At 47.6% G+C, this 17,760-nt stretch overlaps 1 protein-coding gene and 1 long non-coding RNA gene across 2 annotated transcripts in view; one reads left to right on the forward strand and one right to left on the reverse strand.

Moving 5' to 3' along the window:
* The window catches only part of LOC139237907 (nuclear receptor subfamily 5 group A member 2-like), a 56,219-nt gene that overhangs the window by 13,180 nt on the left and 25,279 nt on the right, over positions 1-17,760 (forward strand). Inside the window, exons 2-4 of the mRNA XM_070867200.1 lie at positions 1,453-1,568; positions 11,192-11,333; positions 13,188-13,843. Of these exons, the coding sequence (XP_070723301.1) occupies positions 1,453-1,568; positions 11,192-11,333; positions 13,188-13,843 (914 nt within the window). The remainder of the gene's footprint in view (positions 1-1,452; positions 1,569-11,191; positions 11,334-13,187; positions 13,844-17,760) is intronic.
* LOC139237908 (uncharacterized) lies at positions 3,489-16,896 on the reverse strand. The gene is made up of 3 exons (XR_011588540.1): positions 16,645-16,896; positions 5,259-5,338; positions 3,489-4,045 (listed from the first exon to the last, which is right to left on the reverse strand). It is a non-coding gene; the product is annotated as an uncharacterized lncRNA (long non-coding RNA).

Consider the following 17,760-nt stretch of genomic DNA (forward strand, 5'->3'; position numbering starts at 1 on the left):
GTGTTTATACGTATGTGCGCGTTTGTGAGTGCGTGTGTGAGCTTGTTTGCATGTGTGTGTGAATGTGTGTGAGTGCGTGTGTGAGCGTGTTTGTGTGTGTCTGTGCGTGTGAGCGTGTGTGTGTGTGTGTGAATACGCGTGTGTATGAGCGTGTGTGTGTGTGTGAGTGCGTGTGTGTGTGAATGCATGTGTGTGTGAATGCATGTGTGAGCGTGTGTGTGCGTGAGTGCATATGTGAGTTTGTGTGTGTGAGTGCGTGCGTGAGCATGTTTGTGTGTGTGAATGCGTGTGTGGGTGTGTTTGTGTGTGTGTGAGTGCGTGTGTGTGTGAGTGTATGCGTGTGTGAGCATGTTTGCGTGTTTGTGTGAGTGAGTGTGTGTGTGTGAATGTGTGCGTGTGTAAGTGTGTGTGTGAGCGTGTGTGTGCCTGGTGAGGACAGGATCAGTCTCAGATTCCTTGTCACTTGTGGGTGACACTGGCCATCGCTGAGGGCTTTGGGAGTGAACCACATAGGGTCATGTGGAGGCCAAACTAGGGAGGGTTGGAAGGTTCCCTTCCCCGATGAACATTAGTAAACCATTTGGGTTTTTGTGACAATCTGTCAGCTTTCATGGTCATTATCTTTCTGGCATTAGCCCACAAATTATAAGATTTATTGAATTCAATTTCACAAGTTTCATGATTGCAATGGATCTCATCATCCCTGGGTTGCTAGGCTGGTCTTATAATCACGTGCCTACTGTAACCATCATTGGAAGCTGAAACAGTGGTCAAATATCATGGTCTAGGTTTATCAATGAACAATGATCACATAGTTGGGGGTTGGAGGGCATCTAAACAATTATTGCCGAATATAATTCAGGAAAAGAATGTAAGGGCAAACTGGGAACCAGAATTGGAGGCTAGTTGTTGATTGCAAATTTTGAATGTAGAAATTGGAGTACCTGTTGCCGTGTGAAGACATCACAAGCTATTTATTTCTCCATAGACTTTGGATTTTTTTTTACAAAATCGACCAGTTACAGCTGTGTTAACACCAGTTGTTCAACAACCCTGTCGGGCCGTCAATGCGTGGACCGAGGAAGAAGCAAGGGCTGAGACGCCAACACAGGAAAGAAATCATTCTACGTAAAGTAAAGTCATCAATGGCCAGGGTTTTCATCTGGTTTTTGCCTCTCCCAGGAGATCACATGGCTTTGGATGGAGTGTAGAATGTTTCAGTGTAAGGGGTGTCGCAGTTGTGTGGGGCGGACTGGTTGGGCTGGGTGCTCTTTACCTTTCCGTCATTGTTCATTGTTTATAGGTTTATATGTAACCTTCAGGGCTGCTGACCGAGGGCCGTGCGGCTCTTTGTCGGCCGGCGCGGACACGATGGGCCGAAATGGCCTCCTTCTGCCCTGTAAATTTCTCTGTATCTATGTTTCTATGACATTCTGTTTCTTTGACTCCTAGATCCCCCGGTTAAAATGGAGTTCCCATTTGAAGCTGTATATGAGGAATTATGTCCAATTTGTGGAGACAAAGTCTCGGGATACCACTATGGCCTTCTGACTTGTGAAAGTTGTAAGGTATGAAATGTTCTAAGCCAATGTTAGAGATTTTCATTTGAGATGAAACTGAAGATACCGCAGTGTGTTGCATTGAACCATACAATTGTACAGGGCCTTGGTGAGACCACACATGGAGTACTGTGCACAGTTAGGGTCCCCTTAGATAAGGAAGGATATACTTGCCTTGGAGGCGGTGCAACATAGGTTCACTAGATTGATTCCTGGGATGAGATGTTGCCCTTTGAGGAGAGATTGAGTAGACTGGGCCTATACTCTCTGGAATTTAGAAGAATGAGAGGTGATCTCATTGAAACATACAAGATTCTGAAGGGGTTTGACAGGGTAGATGCTGAGAGGATGTTTCTCCTGGCTGGAGAATCTAGAACTAGTCTTAGGATGAGGGGTAGACCAGATAATTTGTTTTTGTTATGTTGATTGAGGGATAAATATTGGCCCCAGGACATCAGGGATAACTCCCCTGCTCTTCTTCGAAATAGTGCCCCGAGACCTTTTACGTCCACCTGAGAGAGCAGACGAGGCTTCGATTTAACGTCTCATCTGAAAGACGGCACCTTCGACAGTGCAGTGCGCCCTCAGTACTGCCCCTCCGACAGTGCAGCACTCCCTCAGCACTGCCCTCTGACAGTGCAGCACTCCTTCAGTACTGCCCCTCCGACAGTGCGGCGCTCCCTCAGCACTGCCCCTCGAATAGTGCAGCGCTCCCTCAGTACTGCCCCTACGACAGTGCAGCACTCCCTCAGTATTGCCCCACCGACAGTGCGGCGCTCCCTCAGCACTGCCCCTCGAATAGTGCAGTGCTCCCTCAGTACTGTCCCTCCGACAGTGCAGCACTCCCTCAGTACTGCCCCTCCGACAGTGCGGCGCTCCCTCAGCACTGTCCCTCGAATAGTGCAGCGCTCCCTCAGTACAGCCCCTCCGACAGTGCAGCACTCCCTCAGTACTGCCCCACCGACAGTGCAGCGCTCCCTCAGTACTGCCCCTATGACAGTGCAGCGCTCCCTCAGTACTGCCCCTACGACAGTGCAGCACTTCCTCAGTACTGTCCCACTGACAGTGCGGCGCTCCCTCAGCACTGCCCCTCGAATAGTGCAGCGCTCCCTCAGTACTGCCCCTACGACAGTGCAGCACTTCCTCAGTACTGCCCCTACGACAGTGCGGCGCTCCCTCAGCCCTGCACTGGAGTGTCAGCCTAGATTTTTGTGCACAAGTCTCACAACTTTCTGACTCAGAGGCGAGTGTGCTACCCACTGAGCCACGGCTGAAATATTATTCAAGGCTGAGTTAGATTTTTGGACTCTAAGTAAATCAAGGGATATGGAGATTAGGTGGGAAAGTGGAGTTGAGGTCGATGATCAGCCGTGATCTCATTGAATGGAGGAGCAGGCTCGAGAGGCCGGGCCGACTCCTGCTCCTATTTCTTATGTTACTATACAGACCAGAAGCTCCCAGGTTCAATTCCACGTCCCCTCCCACCGCCCCGGTGGCTTGCCTTTAATGTCCTTTGGCTAAGGAGGGTAGAAAGCAGCCAGGGTTCTCACTCCTGGTCACTATCCAATGACTTGTTGGAATGTGTGAACACTAAGTGAGGACAAGGTTGGGATGGGCTGTAATGCCTCCCAATGTTGAATAGTTCAGGGTCTCACATGAAAAATGAACGTTTGGGAGCGATACTGTGCCCACAGAACCAACCCCCCCACCCCCCACCCCACCGCCTGCCAGTATAAGTCAACGACTTCCAAGAGAGGAGGGGTGACATTTTGATGTGAAGGGAATTATATGTGTCAATTATTATTATTGCCTTAAAAATGAGGAAAGAAATGGCACTAAAAGGTACTACAAGGAAATATTGCTACAATGGCATTCTTGTGAAACAAATTGTTAGCCATGGAGCTCTATGTAACAAAGTCCACTGTTTATTCAGTTATTTTTAGCAATACCTCAGCATCTTGAATACTGAAGAAGTATGAACAAGCCTCTATTTTTTCTAGATCACAATGTTCTTTTGCTGGGTACAAACAAGATGTCTTGTGCCTAACTCTATATGTTGCAACTGTTACATTTTGTATGGTAAATGACACATCCACAAAACATTCCTCGGGTTTTCTAGAACGTGCTAAAGGTGCATCTTTCCCCGGAAACCAGCAAGGGAAGCCATTATAGCGAGTTCTCAAATATAGGACACAAAGGTTCAAACGGTCATTTTAGTTCTGATATCAGACAATCCTTCTTCACATAACGATTGTTCACCGCGTGGACTGAACTCCCAGATGGAGCAATAGAAGCAAAAAAACCTGGAATGTTTTAATAAACAATGGGAAACATGAAGATCTTTCCGATGGATGGATTAAGATGCGCAGAAGAATCCTTCCTCATATGTAATTATCTTATGTTGTAACGCGCTGTTGTTATTTGCATTGAAAACCACCATTTCATCATGAAAGTGTCTTCATTAATCTTCAGGTTACAATCCATCCCTAACAGAAACAGCAACAATTTCTCCTATAAAAATTTACAGCTAAAGTTGAGGATTAGTTGTTAGCAATAATTATCATAGAATCTCATAATACAGGAGGATGCCATTCAGCCCATCGTGCCTATGCCGACTCTGTGAAAGAGTGATCCAATTAGTCCCACACCCCCCTGCTCTTTTCCCACGGCCCGGAAAATGTCCCCCCTTCAAGTATTTATCCAATTCCCTGTTTGAAAGTTACCATTGAATCTGCTCCCACCGCCCTTTCAGGCAGTGCGTTCCCGATCGTAGCAACAACTCGCTGCCGAAAAAAAGTTCTCCTCATCTCCCCCTCTGGTTCTTTTGCCAATGATCTTAAATCCATGTCCTCTGGTTACCGACCCTCCCACCACTGGAAACAGCTTCTCCTTATTTACTCTATAACAGAGCAAGAATATAAGTAATGCATCATGTTAATTAAATTGATTTAGAATAGGTTATAATATACGAATATTAATGTTTCTGGAGAAAGGCAAATAAAATATGCTAATTCTGATGATGTATCAGAGTGCAGGAGCCTATGTTTTAAAAAAGAACTTGATTTAAATGTTAACTTTTATTTATATAGCGCCTTTAATGTAGTAAAACATTCCAAGGCACTTCACAGCAGTGTTATAAGAACATAAGAAACAGGAGCAGGAGTAGGCCATACGGCCCCTCGAGCCTGCTCCGCCATTTAATACAATCATGGCTGATCCGATCATGGACTCAGCTCCACTTCCCCGCCCGCTCCCCATAACCCCTTATCCCCTTATCATTTAAGAAACTGTCTATTTCTGTCTTAAATTTATTCAATGTCCCAGCTTCCACAGCTCTCTGAGGCAGCGAATTCCACAGATTTTCAACCCTCTGAGAGAAGAAATTTCTCCTCATCTCAGTTTTAAATGGGCGGCCCCTTATTCTAAGATTATGCCCTCCAGTTCTAGTCTATCAGTGGAAACATCCTCTCTGCAACGACTTTGTCAAGATAAATTTGACATAAATATAGCACTTTATCGAATCCTCCAGATGTCCCAAAGTCCTTCATAACTGATTAATTACTTTTGCAGTGTAGTCAGTTGCAGAGGGACAGCCTATGATGATGATTGAGAGAGGAGAATTCCCGTTCTCCAGATACTGCCGTGATATCTTTCACATTCACCTGAGCAGGTAGACAGGGGCTCGGTTTAACGTCTCACCTGGTTTACTGGTAGAAGGTGTGTCACAGTTGCTCCTTTAATCCTTTAATAATACCCTGGGCAAGACAATCTCTGCTCAACTAGAGAAGAAGACACAAGAGTAAGAAGCTCTCTAGTGTTCGACGCCCCAGCTTTTAACTTTCCGATTTGTATTACAGAATTAAATTTCTATAAATTAATGGCGATTAATATTGTCGAGAAGTACCAATGATTAATACAGAAATGAAAGAACTTGCATTTCTATAGCACCTTTCGCAACCTTAGGATGTCCCAAAGCGCTTTACAGCCAATGAAGTACTTTTTGGAGTGTAGTCACTGTTGTCATGTGGGAAACGTGGCAGGCAATTTGCGCACAGCAAGTTCCCACAAACAGCAATGTGATAATGACCAGATAATCTGTTTTTGTTTTGTTGATTGAGGGATAAATATTGGCCCCAGGACACCGTAGATAACTCCCCTGCTCTTCTTTGAAATAGTGCCATGGGATCTTTTACATCCACCTGAGAGCAGCTGGTTTAATGTCTCATTCAAAAGACAGCACCTCCGACAGTGCAGCACTCGCTCAGCATTCCACTGGGAGTGTCAGCCTAAAATTTTGCACTCAAGTCTTTGGAGTTGGATCTGAACCCACAACCTTCTGACTCAGAGGCGAGGGTGCTGCCCACTGAGCTACAGCTGACTGCTACAGGAGCTTTTCCTCAATTGGCTGTGTGGCTCAGATCGGCCCATGTCGGATTCCAGGGCTCAGTCAGTCAGCGACCAATGAGGAGATGTGTCCGCAGAGGGAGAGTAAAATGGGTTTCACCCTTCCAGTTTTAATTTTGAGGGGACATCTGAAAATTTCTAAAATAAAAACACCCAAAGAGGTGTAATTACAGTGTGACAAGGTTACAGCGGCCATTTCCATTTTAAATGTTGACATAATAATTTATAATAGGGAAAGTTGACAGATTATGCAAGATTTTTAATATATTACTAGATAAGACACATTAACTTCCCTTTCTCGTCCTTACAATGCTCTTTATGCTCTTGTGGAAAAGCTGTCAATTTAGGACGCTCCCCAGATTGATTCCCGGAATGGCAGGACTGACATATGAGGAGAGACTGGATCAACTAAGCTTGTATCCACTGGAGTTTAGAAGAATGAGAGGGGATCTCATAGAAACATATAAAATTCTGATGGGATTGGACAGGTTAGAGGCAGGAAGAATGTTCCCGTTACTGGGGAGTTCCAGAACCAGGGGACACAGTCTAAGAATAAGGGGTAAGCCATTTAGGACCGAGATGAGGAGAAACCTCTTCACTCAGAGAGTGGTGAACCTGTGGAATTCTCTACCACAGAGAGTTGTTGAGGCCAGTTCACGATATATATTCAAAAGGAAGTTAGATATGGTCCTTACGGCTAAGGGGATCAAGGGGTATGGAGAGAAAGCAGGAAAGGGGTACTGAGGTGAATGATCAGCCATGATCTTATTGAATGGTGGTGCAGGCTCGAAGGGCCGAATGGCCTGCACCTAATTTCTATGTTTCCCCTACAAACTCATCACTCTTGGGGGAAGGGGTCAGTGGGAGAGGCATCCTTTGTAATTTCCAACAACAATCTGCTTAGGAGAGTTTGTAAAGCGCTTTTGCTGTCTAAACAGGATTTGCTTATCGACAAATTAACATAGAGGTTAGTGGGGGAGAGAAATTAGACTGTCAAACAATGTTCTTCATAAACAGGATGTTTCTTTCCAGTGGGTCTTGGTGTAATGAGAAAACGATGACAAGTCTTTATCAGACATACCCATTAATTATGAAGGGATTTTGAACAAAATGGTTTGTATTTATCTTGGCAACGGATTCCAATGCTGAGAAATGAACACTTGTGCCGCTTTTACCATCCAATGTCAGTATCGAGCTGTTCCAGGTCAGGTCGAGCACAGATACTCGCAAGAGTCAAGCTCTCTTTGCTCCGTCCCAAAAATAACTTCAGTATTAAATGATCGCCCCCTGCATCAAGTAAGGTCTCAACAGCGATGACAACGTGCATTTATACAGCGCCTGTAACGAAGTAAAGCGTCCCAAGGCGCTTTACATGAGCGTAATCAGACCGAAGTCGACACCGAGCCACATAAGGAGATATTAAGACAGGTTGGTAAAGCACGTAGGTTTTAAGGAGCGTTTCAAGAGGAGAGAGAGGTAGAGAGGAGGAGAATTTCGGCAGGGAGTTCCAGAGCTTAGGCGTCAAGCAACTGAAGGCCGATGGTGAGGCAAAAAAAATCAAGGCTGCGCAGGAGGCCAGAATTTGAGGAGAGCAGAGATCTGGGAGGGTTGTAGGGCTGGAGGAGATTGAAGAGATAGGGAAGGGGGCGAGCCCATCGAGGGATTTGAAAACAAGGATGAGAATTTTAAACTTTAAAGCCTTTCTGAGCGAGATTGCCAATTCAGTCAATTTGCCTCACAATTAACGTCCAGCTAAGCTGTGAGGTCACGTGTCCCACAAAGTAATGGGAAAGGACCCGGGCGGGCCGATCCCTGGCTTCGCCCATTGAAATCTAAAGGGACTGCGCACTAAACGAAACAGGCCGCACAGAACGAAGTGCAAATCACAGGCAACACTGCTAACAATATGGGCACTTTTGTGTTGTCACCAAAGGGACATGCCACATAAGGGGGGAGGGGGTAATCGACAGAAGGTGGTAGTGGTGAGCAGTTGCTATCAGAAGTTTTAATGTGGGGCCAAGAGAGTAAGTAAAAATATTTGACGAGTTGTCCCTTTAAGAACCTATAGTATAGTATTAGGCGGTCCCTGGTATCGAGGATGACTTGCTTCCACACCAAAAAGGGATGAGTTCACAGGTGTTTCAATGAAGGACCTGATATTCCAGATCCCGAACTACATCCTGAAGGGTGGAAGATGCCTGTGCGTGGATTGTTTTAACGTGGGGTGGCCGTTGCACACCAGCCACCACACGGGCTTGACAGAGCTAGGTGGCAAGGATTGACCAAGACGATTGGAGACTTGCTCTGCTGCATGGACCTAGTGCGCACACATGCTCCTACTGTCTATAGATCGCAGTGTGGGCTGGCCTGTGCTGCCCCTGGGCCCTCGCCTCTCCTGGGCCCCGAACCCTCGCCTCTCCTGGGCCCTGATCACGACGCTCCTGGGCCCCGATCTCTTACCACTTCTCCGCCCGGATCAAAAATGGAGCAGTCAGAAACAAAACATCAATTAGTCTCCTCTTATCTTGGAGACATCAAATATCGACACAGTGTTATTTGAAATATCAAGAAGCATCAGTCTGGCCGCTGTGCTCCTGTGCATGCTCTGGTCAGTCGCAAACGAATTTCACATAGTGGCCTGGAATGGGCATTATTTAGGCCCCCAATCTGCATAAGCAATGGGCTCAACACAGGCAATGGTCGGGCAGTCCGAACGACTACAAGGCGCCCTAAGCAATATGGCGTGCGACTTACTGTCGGCAGATTGTGAGTGGGCGTGTGCCACCCGCCATATTGGGTCCTGCAGCGCCCGGTCCCCCGCCCCCCCGCCTCGATAAATGGGTGCAACGCGATCTAACTCGTAGGCCTATGACATTCGAGATTGTCGACTGAGGAATGGGCTGTTTTGCTTACGATAAATGAGGGAGATTCCAGAAACCCTCTATAAGAACATAAGAAATAGGAGCAGGAGTCGGCCATTCGGTCCTTCGAGCCTGCTCCGCCATTCAATAAGATCCTGGCTGATCTGATCTTGGCCTCAGCTCTACTTCCCCGCCCGCTTCCCATAACCTTTGACTCCCTTATCGTTCAAAAATCTGTCTATCTCCGCTTTAAAATATATTCAATGACCCAGCCTCCACAGCTTTCTGGGGCACAGAATTCCAAAGATTCATGACCCTCTCAGAGAAGAAATTCTTCCTCATCTCCATTTTAAATGGACGACCCCTTATTCTGAACATAGACGACCCTTTATTCTAAAAATGGACAAGCCATTATTCTATGGACCAGCATTGAGGTCTCAAGTCACAGGACTTTTATTACTCTTGGCAGTGACTAAGTGGCCCTTACCACTAAAGGGATCAAGGGGTATGGAGAGAAAGCAGGAATGGGGTCCTGAAGTTGCAAAACTGATCAGCCATGATCATATTGAATGATGGTGCAGGCTCGAAGGGCCGAATAGCCTACTCCTACACCTATTTTCTATGTTTCTATGTCTATGTCAAACCACATTCGAATTACTGAAGAGAATAAACATTGCAAATCCACCTCGTACATCAACAGCCTAATTATCGGCCAAGAAACAAAATGGAGTGGTGTCTTCTGCTTCTCTGGTTAAGTTCCCTGTGTGGTGATAATGATAACTAGAGTTCAAAAGGACACAGCCTTCATTAGTCTGTGTAAGTAAGCAGTGCAGGGTTGACAGACAGCTACTGTGGGGCAAGAAGGCAGATACTCAACCATGGCTGCTTGGTAAAGATTAACAGAGTCATCTCGAGTTATCCATAAAACAGTGCCCGTCTCCACACGATACAGCAGGCGTGGCTCAAGGTGACTCACGGCTGGATCTTCACTCCCTATATGGAACGCACGCCACAGTTCAAGGTTCACGGTGTGCTATTAGCAATGAGCGCATCGACGAGTTTATCTGAAATTCCTCTGACCGTTATTTCACCAAAGACATTGACACGCCGGGGTATAAATCCGTCTGGAGCAAGAGTGGAAAATGGGCATCCCGTTCAAGTGAATGGACGAGGAAATCAGGCGGTATGCAAAATGGGCTGCCGATTCACTATCGTCCCCTTTGCGTTACCACCACAAAATAAACTTATACCCCGTCTACTTTCAGAAGGCATAAAGAGTCAACCATGTAGTGTGGGACTGGAGTCATCTGTAAGCCAGACTGGGTAGGAAAAATAAAAATAAAAGAAGGACTTGCATTTATATAGCACCTTTCACGACCACTGGACATCCCAAAGCGCTTTACAGGCAATGAAGTGCAGTCACTATTGTAATGTGGGAATCACAGCAGCCAACTTGCACACCGCAATGTGATAATGACCAGATAATCTGTTTTTGTGATGTTGATTGAGGGATAACTGTTGGCCAGGACACCGGGGATAACGCCCCTGCTCTTCTTCGATATAGTGCCATGGGATCTTTTAAATCCACCTGATAGGGCAGACGGGGCCTCGGTTTAACGTCTCATCCGAAAGACAGCACCTCCAACAGTGCAGCACTCCCTCAGTACTGCCCCTCCGACAGTGCGGCACTCCCTCAGCACTGCCCCTCCGACAGTGCAGCACTCCCTCAGCACTGCACTGGGAGTGTCAGCCTAGATTTATATGCTCAAGTTCCTGGAGTGGGACTTGAACCCACAACCTTCAGACTCAGAGGCAATTATGCTGCCCACTGAGCCATAGCTGACATGAGGTGGTAGAAGGTTCCCTTCCCTTGGGACATTAGTGAGACAGTTGAGTTTTTACGTCAATCGGTCAGCTCTCCTCATTTTCTTTCCCGATGCTGTCAAGAAATTGCCAGCTTCATTGAATTCACAACTCGCTAAGGTGGGATTTCATCTCCATGACATCCAGGCTGTTGGCCCAACACCTTGCTCCACTCCAGTGCCGGACTCTCCTCTGGTACCCTGTGCAAAGTCAACATGTCCTAAGCGCACTAAAGGGAGCGAGGCTGTACATCGTGGGGCCGAACTAGTGGTCGATACAAAGCTCAAAGAATAATTACATCATAAGCTAAAAACGGCAACATTACTCTCGATGGCCTTGCAGAAACAGTTGAAATCTCCGGCTGACCTCAGGCTGGAAGTAAGAGGTCAGAATGCCATTTCCTAGTCTGGTACATGCCTTGTATAGACAGCTGCCTCTCCACAGCTCAGAGGAAGTGTTGGTGATTAACTAAATTAAGAAGCCATGTGTATGCTTCTATTTTAGGGCTTTTTTAAACGCACTGTACAGAATAACAAACGCTACACCTGTGTAGAAAACCAGAACTGTCCGATCGACAAGACCCAAAGGAAACGTTGCCCCTACTGTCGATTCCAGAAGTGTTTGACCGTTGGAATGAAGCTGGAAGGTAATTATGTATTTCAGATTAATTTTCTTTTACAACAGCAACAACCTGCATTTAAGAATCGCCTTTAACGTTAATAAAAATGTCCTATGGCAAAATATGACACCGAGCCACTTAAGGGGATATTAGAGCCGGTGGCCAAAATCTGGGTCAAAGAGGTAGGTTTTAAGGAGTGTCTTAAAGGAGGAAAGGTAGAGAGGTTCAGGGAGTAAATTGTGATCGTACAATCCAGGCAGATGAAGGCACGGCCACCAATAGTGCAGCGACGAAATGTGCCAGAGGGCAGAATTGGAGGAACGCAGAGATATCGGAGGGTTGTAGGGCTGGAGGAGGTTACAGAGATGGAGGGATTTCATAGAAAGAGTGCTCCCTCAGCACTGCACTAGAGTGTCAGCCTAGATTTTTGTGCTCTAGTCTCTGGGGTGGGATTGAACCCACAACCTTCTGACTCAGAGGCGAGAGTGCTACGAACTGCCTTCCATCTAAGAGTCAACCACTAAACTAAGCAAATAGACAGCGCCTTGGTTAAATGCTAGTGATTGCCTGTGGTCATAGTGCGCAATGTAACAAATATCAACTGAAATTTGCTAAATGTGGAACAAAGGCTTTGTTAGGACACAGGATGGCTTCATGTATACAAGAGCACCATCTGTTCAAAACTTTTGGTGATGCAAAACACACACACACTTAGACTTATGCACATACAGATAAATATTCACATGTCGTACGTTATAATCTACCCAGAGCTAGAGGCTCTTCTCGTACATCTCTCGCCCTCTGGGACAAGATGGAAGAAAGCGCTTGTGATGGGCTAGCTGATTCCTAATTATCTGTAGCCTTCTCTCGCACCATTGCAACTATTGCTATTCTCCATCCTGGGCCTTTTGTCATTGTGCCGCTGCATGGCGATGGTGGAATTAGCCATCACGAGTGTCTGGAGGTCAGGGGAGGATATGATGTGGCTCTGTGGTGAGATCCCCAGGCGCCCGATTACATTCACCCTCTGGACTCATGCAGAACAATGGCCTCTTGGGTGAGGTGGCGGATGGTAGCAAACTGAAGAGGACCCTATCCCTTGAGAACTGGGCTCCAGCAGGAATCAGCGCCATCAGGAGAGGAGTGGAGTAAATGGAAGGGAGACAAGCAAAGGTGCAGATCAGAGTTGGAAACTTTTATGAACATTATGGCCCTGAACTTAAAAGGATAAAAATTCGTTATAGCCCAGTTTGAGGCGGTGATAACCACTGGTCGGCAACTTTAGCGTCAGGCAATGTTTACCGCCTCCATCAGGGATATTGGTTTTCAGCAGCCCAAGAAGGGAGCGGAGCGCTAAGGAAAGCATTCCACACTCCTCTTTGGGCGCTAACCCTGATTCCTGGGGCGCTATCACGGGTAGCTGCTGAAGTTCTGGCGCTAGGAAACCAGCATCTCAGCGCCTAAAGGGGAGGTCAGCTGGATTGCCCGAAACATTACAGACAGGCCAAGCCAGCTAACAGCAGTGTGCAGCATCCAGGAGAGATGCATTAATGGGGGGAAATATCGCCCCGACAGCATCTCTGAGGCGCAGTCAAGTTCGCGACCGTAACGCTATGGAGGTGTCACTGATTGGGCGGGGCTAGCGAGCGCAGCGCAAACTGTCAGTGCCGCTAAACCTTCACTGAAGTTGGCGGCAGGCTCTGACAGCGCGTCGCTCGGGCAGCAGGGGCTTAGCGCCCAGTTAGCACCCTAACGGGTGGTGCGAACTAACCGAATTCCTCCCCCCGCAAATGCACCAAGTACTAATACTCGAGTTTACCTGCTCTCAGACAAGATGATCGATAGTTATAAAACCCACTATTGTTATTTTTTTTTTGACAGCTGTGCGAGCTGATCGAATGCGTGGCGGCCGGAATAAGTTTGGACCCTTGTACAAGCAAGACAGGGCGTTAAAGCAGCAGAAAAAGGCTCTGATTCGTGGCAACGGCATCAAACTGGATCCCACCTCGTACGTGATGCAAAGCCTGCCGACGGACCTGACCGCACCCATCGCCAGCGAAAGCCTACACTCAGCGTCCAAGTGCCTGTCCCTGAGCTACAACAGCTTGCCGTCATCGGTGGGAGACTACAACAGCAACCTGCTTGGCACCTCGCCGGTCAACATGTCCATGGCACCTCAAGGCACCGCGCCAGGGTACCAGCTGTGCGGCTCTTTCCCGAGCTGCCACGTCAAGTCGGAATACATGGACCCCAGCTACCCGGGCTCCCCCGACTCGCTGCTCGGCAACCCGTACATCGAGGCCTACAGGCCCGGCTCGTCAGCCACCGTGCCGCAGTTGATACAGGAGCTGGTGAAGTGCGAGCCGGACGAGGCACAGGTCCGGGCCAAGATCCTAAACTACCTGCAGCAGGAGCAAAGCACCAGGGGGAAGCACGAGAGGCTCAACACATTTGGAATCATGTGCAAAATGGCTGACCAAACCTTATTCTCCTTGGTGGAGTGGGCCAGAAGCAGCATATACTTCAAGGAACTGAAGGTAATGCACTACTCAAAGGATATGAATGAATTTTACAACAACAACTTGTATTTATATAGCGCCTTTAACATCCCAAGGCCTTCACAGGAGTGTTTTAAGACAAAACAGATACATTTGACACCGAGCCACATAAGCAATTACAGCAGATCACCAAAAGCTTGGTCAAAGAGGTGGGTTTTAAGGAGCGTCTTAAAGGAGGAGAGAGAGGTAGAGAGGCAGAGAGGTTTAGGCAGGGAGTTTCAGAGCTTGGGGCCCAGGCAGCTGAAGGCACGGCCACCAATGGTGGAGCGGTTATAATCAGGGATGCTCATGGGAGTAGAATTTGAGGAGCACAGACATCTCGGGGGGGTTGTGGGTGACAGAGTGAGTGTGACGGAACGAGTGCGAGTGTAACAGAGCGAGTGTGACAGAACGTGACAAAGTGAGTGTGACAGTGAGTGTGACAGAGCGAGTGCGACAGAGCGAGTGTGACAGAGCGCGTGTGACAGAGCGCGTGTGACAGAACGTGCATGACAGAGCGAGAGCGAGTGTGACAGAGCGTGCGTGACAGAGCGAGAGCGAGTGTGACAGAGCGAGCGTGACAGAGCGAGAGCGAGTGTGACAGAGCGAGTGTGACACAGCAAATGTGACAGAGTGAGTGTGACAGAGTGAGTATGAAAGAGCGTGCGTAACAGAGCGAGAGTGAGTGTGACAGAGCGTGCGTGACAGAGTGAGTGCAACAGAGCGTGTGACAGAGCGCGTGTGACAGCGAGTGCGAGTATGACACAGCGAGTGCGACAGAGCGAGTGTGACAGAGCGAGAACGTGTGTGACAGAGCGAGTGTGACAGAGTCACTACTGTTTTATAGGCAAATGCAGCGGCCAATCTCCACACAGCAAGATCCCAGACACAGCCAGTAAGATGAATGACTAGTTAATCTGTTTTTTGATGGTGTTAGTTGAGGGTCAAGTTTGCTATACGTTCTTGGCATGGGATTATTTACAACACCTGAGGAGTGCTTTGGTTTACCGCACTAAGGTGTCTGCCGAGATTCTGTCTGGATTGGGCATTGAACGCACGATCTTTGACCCAGTAGGGAGAGTTTTGAGCCAAAGTGACACTTATACCTGGTATTGTACCTGTACCTTGTATTTATAACCTAACCACAGGTCACCTTAATGTCTGTCTTTACCATCTTTATCATTACACTGTCAGAACATTTACTTTGATCTCCACGTAAGGTCGTCAAAGCAGTGATACAGTGACAAAGTGAATGTTTCCTGATAGGACGAGGTAGATAATTTAGATTCCAATGTTAATTATAATTCCTGATTATAATCGCTCAACCACCGGTGGACTTCTGTTGCCTAGGCCCCAAGCTCTGGAACTCCCTCCCTAAACCTCTCTGCCTCTCTTTCCTATCAAGACACATCTTAAAACCTACCTCTTTGATCAAGCTTTTGGTCACCTGCGCTAAGTTCTACTTATGCGGCAAGGTGTCAAATTTTTATCTCATAATACCCCTGTGAAGCGCATTGGGACGTTTCACTACGTTAAAGGCGCTATATAAATATACGTTGCTGTTATTGTCAAGATGTTGTGGTATGGCTAAAGTCTTGGACAGCTGACTAATGACACTTTCTGTAACTCCACACATTATTTCACTATATGATTTAAAAACATGAAGTGGATAATCATTTATAACAAATATTCTTAAAGAATGAACATGACCATCATTTCTATTTAATCTAATGTTATTATTGTGACAGTTTCTCAATCTGTCATCATGTTAGGAATCACTAAAAGCCAGCTCCTTCGCAACAGGTATTCCTGGGTCGCAAAACTTTTACATTTTCATTCTTGTTTTCAAACCCCTTCATCACCTCGCCCCTCCCGATCTCGGTAACATCCTCCAGCCCTCCGAGATCTCTGAGCTCCTCCAATCCTGGCCTCTCCGATTTTCTTTGCACCACCATCGGCGGCCGTGACTTCAGCTGCATGGGCCCCAAGCTCTGGCATTCCCTCCCTAACCCTCTCTGCCTCTGTAGCAATCTCTCCTCCTTTAAACCGCTTCTTAACACCTCCCTCTTTGACCAAGCTTTTTGGTCACCTGTCCTGATATCGGCTTACGCGGCTCAGTGTCAAATTTTATTTGATAATCGCTCCTGTGAAGCGGCCTGGGACGTTTTACTCTGTTGAAGGCGCCGTTTAAATCCAAGTTGTTGTTGTTGTTGCAAGCCAGGTATTCCTGACACCAATACCCTTAGCAAAACAAAATAAAAAGCCAGCGGCTTTGTGTGGAAGTGAGGAAGCTGCAGCTGTGTGTTGGGGTGAACAGCGGACGTGCTCTGGGACAGGAAGAAAGTTCTTTGTTCGCAGGTTCGTCTGCTTGCCATTGCACGATGGTACTTTTGCTCTCAGGAACTGCTCTGACAATCCCAGTAAACAGGATGGGGTTTATTTTTCCGAGGAAAGGGAATCCCTTCGGTCCAGGCTGCCTCTGTTACAGTCCAAAGGGGCGAAATCCGCTCACGCCTCAGTTGCGCTGTTGTCTCGGGCAGAGCTATACATTTTGTGCCAGTAAATGGTTTGCGTCTCCACAAAATTCATCAGCCGGGCCCTGAGTGAGGAAGGCAGTGCTGCAGGAGGTGCCTCTTTAAGGGCGCGAGGCCGGCTGAGCCACTGAAAATCCCCAGCTACTCAGCCGGTCTGCGAGCACCCTAACAGAGGCTTCCGTGGAGAAAAATAAAACATTCCCGATTCATTACTGACGCGACCCCCAACATAAATTGCAAAACTCAAAAAAAACAATTAACACTTACCTGAGGTGGACGTTTCCTCAATCACTGCAGCCGTTATGCTTCGGAGCGCCAGCTTTCACTGGCATTCCCGCCAGGGTGCCATACGGGGTGACACGGAACGGGCACGAAACAAGGGGAGTTGCACACTGGCTCACCTCTCCCGGGCGGTACTGCTCCGTGCCCCCACCGAAACCCGGCACCGAATGTCCCAGCGGGGCGCTGGGAGCTGGCCTCCCACGCCCAGGCGTAAGTGCTCACTGCCGCCATTGCCGTCTCTCTGGGGCGCCGAGAAGGGCTGCTAAAAGAAGCCAAAAATCCAGCCCAATGAGCTGCAACTGAAAGTTCTCCCTCGGTAACGTTCTGTGAGGGAGAGAAGACTGAGCTCTCCCACCGACCCGGCGGTGAGCTGTCTGCTTGTGGTGGCACTGAGGCATGATGCCTCTCGTTGTCGATCAGCTTGCCATTACTCACTGTCGAGGCTAGCAAGTGTCGAGTGGCCACTTGGTTGAGGTGCCAGGGGGAACAGGTGCTCAGTGAACCATCCTCCCAGCCAGAATACGAACCTTCAGGAGAGGACAGGGAAAAAAGGAATTGGAGCAATATGACAATAAGGGAAGGACAACAATTTAATTCTCTTCTGCTACTGAATATTTGTTACAAAATAAGTTATGAGTGGACTGAGCAAATCGAGGTTTGGCATTCTGTTTTATGTTAGCCTTAGCTCACTCAGTTGGTTGCAGTCTTGCCTTTGAGTCAGAGAGTCGCTGGTTCAAGGCCCTCTCCAACACAGAATCTAGACTGACATAGAGGGAGTGGATGAGGAAGTCACTTTTTGGATGAATCTGTCTACCTACTCAGAAAGAAAGACTTGCATTTATATAGCATCTTTCACGACCACCGGACGTCCCAAAGCACTTTACAGCCAATAAAGTACTTTTGGAGTGTAGTCGCTGTTGTAATGTGGGAAACGCGGCAGCCAATTTGCGCACAGCAAGCTTCCACAAACAGCAATGTGATAATGACCAGATCATCTGTTTTTGTTATCTTGAATGAGGGATAAATATTGGCCAGGACACCAGGGTTAACTCCCCTGCTCTTCTTCAAAATAGTACCATGAGATCTTTTATGTCCACCTGA

The sequence above is a fragment of the Pristiophorus japonicus genome, chromosome 24 (assembly GCF_044704955.1).
Source record: "Pristiophorus japonicus isolate sPriJap1 chromosome 24, sPriJap1.hap1, whole genome shotgun sequence".
Taxonomy (NCBI): Eukaryota; Metazoa; Chordata; class Chondrichthyes; family Pristiophoridae; genus Pristiophorus; species Pristiophorus japonicus.